Source organism: Thalassophryne amazonica, chromosome 17 (genome assembly GCF_902500255.1).
Source record: "Thalassophryne amazonica chromosome 17, fThaAma1.1, whole genome shotgun sequence".
Classification (NCBI taxonomy): Eukaryota; Metazoa; Chordata; class Actinopteri; order Batrachoidiformes; family Batrachoididae; genus Thalassophryne; species Thalassophryne amazonica.
The window spans coordinates 32888021-32900022 of NC_047119.1; the positions used below are offsets into that span (position 1 = coordinate 32888021).

General features: G+C 39.5%; 1 protein-coding gene across 2 annotated transcripts in view; it reads right to left on the bottom strand.

Moving 5' to 3' along the window:
* sardh (sarcosine dehydrogenase) overlaps positions 1-12002 on the bottom strand; it is a 98720-nt gene that overhangs the window by 58676 nt on the left and 28042 nt on the right. For both annotated transcript variants that reach the window (XM_034192279.1, XM_034192280.1), the window contains 3 exons: positions 10872-10976; positions 4266-4395; positions 1290-1376 (listed from right to left, as the gene is read on the bottom strand). In XM_034192279.1, the coding sequence (XP_034048170.1) occupies positions 1290-1376; positions 4266-4395; positions 10872-10976 (322 nt within the window). The remainder of the gene's footprint in view (positions 1-1289; positions 1377-4265; positions 4396-10871; positions 10977-12002) is intronic.

The following is a 12002-nucleotide window of genomic DNA, read 5'->3' on the forward strand; positions in this document are numbered from 1 at the left end:
AATTAAATAAATAAGAAGCACAGCAACACGGTGGATTAGTGGTTAGCACTGCTGCCTCACAGCAAGAAGGTCATGGGATCGATTCCCACCTGTGGCTGTTCTGTGTGGAGTTTGCATGGTCTCCATATGCTTGTGTGGGTTCCCCCTGAGTGCTCCGGCTTCCTCCCACATCCAAGGGTTAGGTGGATTGGAAACTTGAAGTTGCCCATAGGTGTGCATGTGTCTGTCTGTCTGTGGCCCTGCGACAGACTGGCTTCCTGTCCAGAGTGTACCCCGCCTCATACCCTATGACTGCTGGAATAGGCTCCAGCCCCACTGTCATCCTTAACTAGCGTAAATCCTCTCTGCACCCGACCCCCCATGGCCTTGGGGTTCCCCGGAGGAGCTGGGGGAGGTGTGTGTGGATCGGGAGGTCTAGACGGCTTTGCTTGAGCTGCTGCCCCCGCGACCCAACTCCAGATAAAGCGGTAGAAAAAAAATGGATGGATGGATGGATGGTTAATGCCATATTATTGTTGAACCCCTTGAATTAAAGCTAAAAGTCTACACAAGTGCATATTAATTTCAACTCCCTGGCAGTGGTGTACAAATGCAAAATTAAAAACAGTGTCACTGTACAAATACTTATGTACCTAACTGCACCTTCCTAATGGTTCAATAAATAAATTAAAAGACAGAGAGGTGATTGGTTGTACAGGATCAGCCACAGTTTTTCCAAAACGCTCATATTTATCCAACTACATGCTGGGTCACGTGTGCCCACTCATCAGGGCTCCACCACTCTGCACAGCCCACGTCTGCAGCAGAACAATTTGAGAGCTTGAGCTTGTAGTATTCTGCAGTTACGTAGAAGAAACCTTCTCTCTTCTGTCTGTTAATGCTGATGGCGATTCATTTTGCCCTTCACGCCCACTACCTTTCTCATTTTCAGTGTGCAAATACAAAGCATGTAGACCAGTGTGCAGAAGTGGACTGACTTCCTCTGTGTTTGTACATTTTGCACATTTTCCATGGCCTCAACAAACATTTTATTATCCATTTGGACCTTGACAGATAAGTATGGGGGTGAAGGGCTGCTTATGTTCCTCCCTATTTTGCAATTTCAGTCATTCCAACTCATTAATTTCATGCTTTAGAAAAGGAAGCGCTCTATACCACGTTCAAGCTGGACAAGCTGCAGATACGAAAAGTAACTCATGTATGTTGAGAACTGCATACATCACCTATTGAGCTCAACTGATCCACTTCAACTAAAATCTTACCTATTTTTCTATCTCTGCAGCACTTACCAGCACTGTTAAAACCACAGCCCAGGAAGAAACCTCTGACCTCGGGGGCTTCACCCATCAGCGGCTTATGATCTGCAGTGAACGACTCTGAGCAGAGAGAAACACTGTGCTTGTAAAATGAAAAAAAAGAAGAAAAAAAAAAACCCAGACACACACAATTCCCCCAGACAGACAAGTTGCCCATTGTTTGGCCCAAATATAACAAGGAATTCCCCCCCCCCCCCCCCCCCCAAGAAAATACCTCCAAAAAACACAGGATTGTATTCTAATTCACATGTAACAAAGCCACAACAATAGGTGCCAATAATAGCCCTTAAACTACTTTTCGCAACCACCTATAACAGCAAAACAAGAGGTGACAAAGCCTTTGAAATAAGACCAGCTTTGCACTGCTTTTTTTGCACCATTGTTTAATCTACTCAGTGTTCCTTTATTAGGATTATTTTCAAATAAGAGCAAAAAAAATATGAAAATAACTATTTAAGTATGAAAACAATAGAGGCCAATCCTTTGCACATCTTCAACTGTGTTTTTGTAGATTAATCTTTATTTGTTCCTATCTTCAGGTTCCCCGCCGACACTGCAGCTCCACTAATGCCCACATGGACCAGGCAGCTCTCAAACACCCTGGCTGGCTCCCAGTGCTCCTACCTCCTTCCATGCCTCATCCCTGGTTCTACTTTGCACATTTAAATAAACACAATTGTCCTTTTACTCATAATCTGATACAGGAATGTCATATGTCAATGCACGTGGACAAACACATGGTTCTTCACAGATCCTTAGCCTAGTCAGCTGGCTGGAAGATCCCACATGATTGGGGTCTGAGAACCTGCTGCAGCCTTCATCTGTCTTCACACCCACTGAGTTACAAGCCATCACCACCTCCGCCTGGTCTGCTGTTGAGGACTTCTTGATACTTTGTGTGCTTCTTACCATGTGTGCTGCTATACAATGCTGCTGGAACCTCAATTACTCTGAGGGAGTGTTCCCAAGGGATCCATAAAGTTCTATCTAATCTAATCTTCTTGTTTTATCAGAGCCCTGTTATAATTAGGTCCATCTTATATTCAGGCCAATACGGTACAGTGCTGAGGCCAGTAGAGGCTAATCTTATGCCTCGATGAATTTACTTTTTAATGTAACTTTACTATACTGGAACAAAGAGGACAGTGGATAGTACTGGTCAGTGATGCACCACTGAAATTCTGAGGGAATCAGAATATCTGTTTAAATGCAACTGAAACAGCTTGTGCAGCCTAAATTTGCAAATGTTGACAGAATGTGACTTGTGGACAGGGAGGTGTAGATAATCCAGGAGATCTGGTCTGAGAAAATTTTTTAATTTAAATTGTAGCTGGTAGGCAGCACGGTGGCTTAGTGGTTAGCACTGTTGCCTCACAGCGAGAAGGTCCTGGGTTCAATTCCCGTGGCCTTTCTGTGTGGAGTTTGCATGTTCTCACCGTGTTTGCGTGGGTTTCCTCCGGGTGCTCCAGTTTCCTCCCACATCCAAAGACATGCGGGTTAGGTGGATTGGAATCTTTAAAATTGTCCTTAGGTGTGTGTCTCTGTGTTTGTGGCCCTGTGACAGACTGGCGTCCTGTCCTGGGTGTACCCGGCCTCGCGCCCTATGACTGCTGGGATAGGCTCCAGCCCCCGGCGACCCTTGATTGGACTAAGCGGTAGGAGATGAATGAATGAATGAATGAAAATTGTAGCTGATTTGTGTTCACATTCATAACCCTCTTCAGAGAATACAAGTCAATCTGTCTTCCTCAAATTACATTACTTATATAAACACTCAGTAGCACTCTAATGTGAAAATAATAAATAGTTGCAGGCCTGATACTGTCTAATCTGCTGCAAGAAGACAAATATGGATTTAGAATAATTTTGTGATCATGACCAATTCTCAGAAATCAGATGTTTCTATGGATACAATTAATTATTTATGCTCCCTGCTGAAATAACAATGTACCATCTCACTGATCCAAAATGAGGCAAGAATTGCTCAAAATATCTATTGCACTTTAATGTTCTAAGCATAAATTAGACAAACTGTATGATTTTCTTTAATTGTCACAAATTGTTTTTTTGTTTTTTTTGCATATCAAAATGTTTATCTTTCATCTAACTGCTTTATCTGAAACAGGGCTCTTAGTGTCAGTTTTCATGAATTCTGACCTAATTTGATATCTTTTCTTCCCATGACAGTTTATTTTTCCATTTGTTTGGACATTTTGTGTAAGTGTGCACATTTAAGATTGTGATTATTATGTACATTTTACTTGTTTCCATTCAGAAGTCATTCTTTATCAACAAACGGCAGAATCAATGTGATGATCTAAAAAAAATAAAATAAAATTTTACTCTAACTCATGACACATAACCTGCTAATTTCAGTATTCATGAGCAAATGAGTGGCATATTTCATATTTAAATTACGAGATGTTCATTGTAAAAGTGTCACGATAGCAGCTTGTTCTCAGCAGCATTGTATTGTTATAGAAACTTGCAAGAAGGAACTGGTTGGATTGGCTGCTTCTGACGATTGTTCACGTCAGGCTATTGTTTGTGGATTTTGTTTTCAGGGTTAAAGGAATCATACTGTGTATAATCTGCTTTAATGTTAAATTAAATATAATAGAGATTTAGTACATGTTTAACATTCTTAAAATCCAATAATTCTGCAATGACACTTTTGCTTGTCTAAATGTTTTTCTTTAAAAGGTCAGCCTGTGGAGGCACAGTCATTACTCAAATGAATTTGTATAACCTTGTTACTTGTAGGACGTTATTCTGTGCTTCTTTCTTTAAAAAAAAAAAAAAGAAAAAACATGACATGCATGTTGTCTTAGTTCATTTGAAATTCTATGCTGTATTTGCATTTACTGTTTTGTAACAACTAGATATTTGCATAAAGTGACCAAAAGTTATAAAGTAAGAACTGCCCATCTGTTGAATTTGAACACCAACCTGGTCCACAGACTGTGGACTTGATACCAGTCTGCTCCAGAACAGGAACTCTGTTGATGGCTCCTTCGATGTGTTGCATGAACACATCCCAGTCCAGGTCAAATAGGCTGAAAGCAAACTTATCAGACACCTGGGACGGACGGACGGACGGACGGACGGACGGACGGACGGACGGACGGACACACACACACACACACACACACACACACACACACACACACACACACACACACACACCTTAAATATTGGTCTCATAGTGATCTGTAACACCTGTCATGTTCAATTTGTATCCACCCCCCTCCCCCCCCCAAAATAGCCAGAATTTTAAAATTGCACAGATTATTTTCCAAAAACAAACAAACAAAGATTTGCAAATGTTAATATTTTCCATGCTGATTCAAGATGTTGAGGTTTTATGAACTGATCTTCAAATAAAGAGCAATTCTTTCACTGGGAAGATAGAAGAGGAAAAACAAATAGCATTTTATTCTTAAGTTTGAACAAGAAACACAATAAATAAATAAATCGTAAGAAAAATTATGATAAAGCTCCAAACTAGTACAAGCTAGTAAATTTAACTGACAATCCCTTTTTAATGGAGTTCACTTTTCCATTTTGATATACATAATTGCATACATACCTCATAATTCAATACATTTTAATGTTGGAATTCAAAACATCTAAAACTAACTTTAACAATTGTGTTCATAAAGTATTGGCCTCATAATTAATTTGCATTTTCGTACAATTTAGGCATTAGTTAAACACTGGGCTCTGTGAGCAGAGTACGTGCATAAAGACAGATTTATATTATGACATAGAGCACTGGATTCTCTAAGGCCCTGTGCGCTTTGTCTTACACATCAAACCACCCAAAGTAACGGGTCCCAATCATCTCACTCTTCACATCTTCACTCAGTAGACATCCTGTATTCTCTCAGCCTCCCTGCTAATTTGCCTCTCTGTATCTCGTCTCTGTTCATCCGTCCCTTCAAACACAGTTCTGGGACAGGAATATCACAAAAGGACATTTCTCCTCAAAAGATACTCTAAAATGAAACAATAGCAAATATGTAGATAGACAGAAAGTCAGTGAAAGGCGAGTAGACGACATCAGTACTCTGCAAAACTTTTCATGGAAATTAAGATGTTTTATTAATTATTATTATTAGTATAATGGTAATCTGCATCCACGCAACTTTCAAACCAAACACGTTATCTATGGCTATGACCCGCTATGCTGCAAGCTCAGCTAGGCTATGCTGGGCACATCATTTAGCTAACTACAGCTTTCTGTCTATTTCCAACAGTATTCCCTTTACATGCAAGCCTGTCCATCAAATACTAACTAGGATAATGTGAAAAACTCTTTTGGACTGCTTGCAGTATTATGCTGAGACACAAATGGGAAAACATCAACTGATGTTCTGCTTTGTAGCACATAAGAAAACATTTAACTGTAGGAATAAATAAAAAAAAAAAATTTTACAGGACCAAAACCCAGATAAAAGTTAGAACCACCAAGATGGTGACACTTGGAGACATGGCATGGTTGGTACTAGAACTTCAAAATGTATGAGAGTCGCAAGGTGGATTATGAATAAATTAATAAAAACTCAAAAACTAAGTATACTCATGGTTATTTGGACATTTTCATCTGATATTGAAAAGAAAACTCTTCAAATAGACAGTATTTGTATGTTTTGCTTCTTGTGACACTGTAAGAAGTTTGCTAAGCGTAAATTTGGTAAGATTGTAATTCACGTCGGCAGTAATGACACCCGGTTACGCCAATCGGAGGTCACTAAAATTAACATTAAATCGGTGTGTAACTTTGCAAAAACAATGTCGGACTCTGTAGTTTTCTCTGGGCCCCTCCCCAATCAGACCGGGAGTGACATGTTTAGCCGCATGTTCTCCTTGAATTGCTGGCTGTCTGAGTGGTGTCCAAAAAATGAGGTGGGCTTCATAGATAATTGGCAAAGCTTCTGGGGAAAACCTGGTCTTGTTAGGAGAGACGGCATCCATCCCACTTTGGATGGAGCAGCTCTCATTTCTAGAAATCTGGCCAATTTTCTTAAATCCTCCAAACCGTGACTATCCAGGGTTGGGACCAGGAAGCAGAGTTGTAGTCTTACACACCTCTCTGCAGCTTCTCTCCCCCTGCCATCCCCTCATTACCCCATCCCCGTAGAGACGGTGCCTGCTCCCAGACTACCAATAACCAGCAAAAATCTATTTAAGCATAAAAATTCAAAAAGAAAAAATAATATAGCACCTTCAACTGCACCACAGACTAAAACAGTTAAATGTGGTCTATTAAACATTAGGTCTCTCTCTTCTAAGTCCCTGTTGGTAAATGATATAATAATTGATCAACATATTGATTTATTCTGCCTTACAGAAACCTGGTTACAGCAGGATGAATATGTTAGTTTAAATGAGTCAACACCCCCGAGTCACACTAACTGTCAGAATGCTCGTAGCACGGGCCGGGGCGGAGGATTAGCAGCAATCTTCCATTCCAGCTTATTAATTAATCAAAAACCCAGACAGAGCTTTAATTCATTTGAAAGCTTGACTCTTAGTCTTGTCCATCCAAATTGGAAGTCCCAAAAACCAGTTTTATTTGTTATTATCTATCGTCCACCTGGTCGTTACTGTGAGTTTCTCTGTGAATTTTCAGACCTTTTGTCTGACTTAGTGCTTAGCTCAGATAAGATAATTATAGTGGGCGATTTTAACATCCACACAGATGCTGAGAATGACAGCCTCAACACTGCATTTAATCTATTATTAGACTCTATTGGCTTTGCTCAAAAAGTAAATGAGTCCACCCACCACTTTAATCATATCTTAGATCTTGTTCTGACTTATGGTATGGAAATAGAAGACTTAACAGTATTCCCTGAAAACTCCCTTCTGTCTGATCATTTCTTAATAACATTTACATTTACTCTGATGGACTACCCAGCAGTGGGGAATAAGTTTCATTACACTAGAAGTCTTTCAGAAAGCGCTGTAACTAGGTTTAAGGATATGATTCCTTCTTTATGTTCTCTAATGCCATATACCAACACAGTGCAGAGTAGCAACCTAAACTCTGTAAGTGAGATAGAGTATCTCGTCAATAGTTTTACATCCTCACTGAAGATAACTTTGGATGCTGTAGCTCCTCTAAAAAAGAGAGCTTTAAATCAGAAGTGCCTGACTCCGTGGTATAACTCACAAACCCGTAGCTTAAAGCAGATAACCCGTAAGTTGGAGAGGAAATGGCGTCTCACTAATTTAGAAGATCTTCACTTAGCCTGGAAAAAGAGTCTGTTGCTCTATAAAAAGCCCTCCGTAAAGCTAGGACATCTTTCTACTCATCACTAATTGAAGAAAATAAGAACAACCCCAGGTTTCTTTTCAGCACTGTAGCCAGGCTGACAAAGAGTCAGAGCTCTATTGAGCTGAGTATTCCATTAACTTTAACTAGTAATGACTTCATGACTTTCTTTGCTAACAAAATTTTAACTATTAGACAAAAAAATTACTCATAACCATCCCAAAGACGTATCGTTATCTTTGGCTGCTTTCAGTGATGCCGGTATTTGGTTAGACTCTTTCTCTCCGATTGTTCTGTCTGAGTTATTTTCATTAGTTACTTCATCCAAACCATCAACATGTTTATTAGACCCCATTCCTACCAGGCTGCTCAAGGAAGCCCTACCATTATTTAATGCTTCGATCTTAAATATGATCAATCTATCTTTGTTAGTTGGCTATGTACCACAGGCTTTTAAGGTGGCAGTAATTAAACCATTACTTAAAAAGCCATCACTTGACCCAGCTATCTTAGCTAATTATAGGCCAATCTCCAACCTTCCTTTTCTCTCAAAAATTCTTGAAAGGGTAGTTGTAAAACAGCTAACTGATCATCTGCAGAGGAATGGTCTATTTGAAGAGTTTCAGTCAGGTTTTAGAATTCATCATAGTACAGAAACAGCATTAGTGAAGGTTACAAATGATCTTCTTATGGCCTCGGACAGTGGACTCATCTCTGTGCTTGTTCTGTTAGACCTCAGTGCTGCTTTTGATACTGTTGACCATAAAATTTTATTACAGAGATTAGAGCATGCCATAGGTATTAAAGGCACTGCGCTGCGGTGGTTTGAATCATATTTGTCTAATAGATTACAATTTGTTCATGTAAATGGGGAATCTTCTTCACAGACTAAAGTTAATTATGGAGTTCCACAAGGTTCTGTGCTAGGACCAATTTTATTCACTTTATACATGCTTCCCTTAGGTAGTATTATTAGACGGTATTGCTTAAATTTTCATTGTTACGCAGATGATACCCAGCTTTATCTATCCATGAAGCCAGAGGACACACACCAATTAGCTAAACTGCAGGATTGTCTTACAGACATAAAGACATGGATGACCTCTAATTTCCTGCTTTTAAACTCAGATAAAACTGAAGTTATTGTACTTGGCCCCACAAATCTTAGAAACATGGTGTCTAACCAGATCCTTACTCTGGATGGCATTACCCTGACCTCTAGTAATACTGTGAGAAATCTTGGAGTCATTTTTGATCAGGATATGTCATTCAAAGCGGATATTAAACAAATATGTAGGACTGCTTTTTTGCATTTACGCAATATCTCTAAAATTAGAAAGGTCTTGTCTCAGAGTGATGCTGAAAAACTAATTCATGCATTTATTTCCTCTAGGCTGGACTATTGTAATTCATTATTATCAGGTTGTCCTAAAAGTTCCCTAAAAAGCCTTCAGTTAATTCAAAATGCTGCAGCTAGAGTACTGACGGGGACTAGAAGGAGAGAGCATATCTCACCCATATTGGCCTCTCTTCATTGGCTTCCTGTTAATTCTAGAATAGAATTTAAAATTCTTCTTCTTACTTATAAGGTTTTGAATAATCAGGTCCCATCTTATCTTAGGGACCTCGTAGTACCATATCACCCCAATAGAGCGCTTCGCTCTCAGACTGCAGGCTTACTTGTAGTTCCTAGGGTTGTAAGAGTAGAATGGGAGGCCGAGCCTTCAGCTTTCAGGCTCCTCTCATGTGGAACCAGCTCCCAATTCAGATCAGGGAGACAGACACCCTCTCTACTTTAAGATTAGGCTTAAAACTTTCCTTTTGCTAAAGCTTATAGTTAGGGCTGGATCAGGTGACCCTGAACCATCCCTTAGTTATGCTGCTATAGACGTAGACTGCTGGGGGGTTCCCATGATGCACTGTTTCTTTCTCTTTTTGCTCTGTATGCACCACTCTGCATTTAATCATTAGTGATCGATCTCTGCTCCCCTCCACAGCATGTCTTTTTCCTGGTTCTCTCCCTCAGCCCCAACCAGTCCCAGCAGAAGACTGCCCCTCCCTGAGCCTGGTTCTGCTGGAGGTTTCTTCCTGTTAAAAGGGAGTTTTTCCTTCCCACTGTAGCCAAGTGCTTGCTCACAGGGGGTCGTTTTGACCGTTGGGGTTTTACATAATTATTGTATGGCCTTGCCTTACAATATAAAGCGCCTTGGGACAACTGTTTGTTGTGATTTGGCGCTATATAAAAAAAATTGATTGATTGATTGAAAAATGGGCAGAGTAAATACAAATAATTCTCTGATAGAGTTTTGTTATTGGATTTGAGGTACAGCGCCTCTGTATTTTACATTTTTGTCTGCAGCAAAACGAGGCATAACTGATACCTTAATAAGCACAGCTTGGTTCAAGATACCAGTTTTATATTTTGTGCAGTTATTAATATTATTACTATATTAGTATTATTAATAATACTATGCACAATATACATTTTAAATATAGGTGCATTTTTTTATTTTAATGTTTCATAAATCAGAAAATTATATTTCTTTTAGAAAAATACTGAGCCACTAAAATATTACTACCTGAGAAATAAGTACGTACCCCAAATTTTAAAGATCTGATGTGCTTCAATGTCAGTACAGATGGTCAAAATATCTTTTTAATGTTTTCAACAAGCTGTAAACTGGCAAATATGCAACTGTTTATCTTCTTTTACAGTCATTAAAGAGTTGTTGCATCACAGACAAATTTATTTCAATGTCATGCATCTAGCATGAATAGTTCCAAAGAACTGACTTACTGAACTTAAATTTTTCTGTACCACTCATTTTTAAAGTAAAAACAGTGCCACACCTCCCATTTTTAAAGTCCCAATACTTAAAAACTAATGAACATATAAGGATATAATAATAACCGAATATAATAATGTTATTTTGTTTCAGACGTCAACTGTGAACATTTTCTGAAATCTGGTCATTTTGTGTGGATTTTCCAGACCCAGCTGTGTGCGTTTCTGACCTAGAGCAGCCTGATGTGATAACAGAATGAATGATGCCAGTTACTGATGCAAAGGAATAGATAAAACATCAACCTGCAGTCTTTTGTGTCATAGCATATATTATTAATTTGGGTCTCTGCTTTGTTCAAAACTCATGGCTAAATAAACTGTGGGACCCGTTTGACTGCTCAAATTTCTGTCTCATCACATTCTTTAAATCACAACAATTTACCCTCAGATGAGCAAAACAGTTCATCATTCAGATCAGATTCAAGCTCACCTCTTTCCAGAATATGGGGTTTGGCTCATAACCACCAATAGACAAGGCGTCACCTTGCAGACGCAGATACACTGATGCATCATGGTCCCTGACATTTGGCATGTTCTGTAAAGCGTGAGATTAAAGAGGAAACATTCAGTCACTGAAAACAAGCAACAACTTCCAGCATGTTCTTTAGCAGCAACAAAATAGTCCGCAAGTTCACCCTCAAAAACAGGATCAAATGAGAAAGTGACTCCAAGACAACACACTTCCAGTCAATGGCGTAATCCAGGTTAGTGTCATTATTAATGCCGCCAACCAATGTACAATCCATTCTAGCCTATATGCACTTAAGTGGGGACTTTAATGTAGATTTACTAAATTTTACAAAATGTAAATAGAAATTTTCATGACTATCTCACCATGCACTCCAGATCCCTCCCGGATCACATGCACGTGAACCAGAGCAACATCCTGATCAGTGCCCTTATCTGTTTGAGTCGGGCATGTCAGAGAAGGTGCAATGATGCACTGGTTCAAAGCCACTGCAACACAGCGCTGAGGGTGAGAGGGCCGAGTCACAGCACAGCCACAAGAGACTCGTGCAACAGCTTTTCAGGCTATTTCAAGTGAATTTATCAATTTTACTGCTTACCTCCAGTGTTAATCTACTACTATAAGCAACAGGTTGGTTGTTGTTGTGTCACAAGGTTCTTGAAACAGAGCAATATCACTACCTGGTGGACATCCACCATTAATGCAGGTACAACAGAATTTCAACAAGAGCTCTAGTGTAACAAAAATGTTATATCTGCCAGTCAGGCCAAATAGGAATCACAGTGTCTTGGAGATCACAGCCCTGTTAGCAGCATACATGTCAAATGGAAACATGAATGCTCATGAACAAGCTAATGTTTGAGAAACAGCTTCCTGTGATAAAAGACAAAATGCATGTATTCATTGGAACCCTCTCACTCTTTCACATTCCTACGGTGGATTAGTTGCCATCAGCACAAATGGAATCTTGTATATGAAGCTATCACAGCCACCAAGACGGCAACGCACTGGTGCACACACAAACCATCAAATGTTTGACTTGTGATGCTGTGACAGACTCCTGTTGTCCGTATCCATAAAATGCTGGTTAAA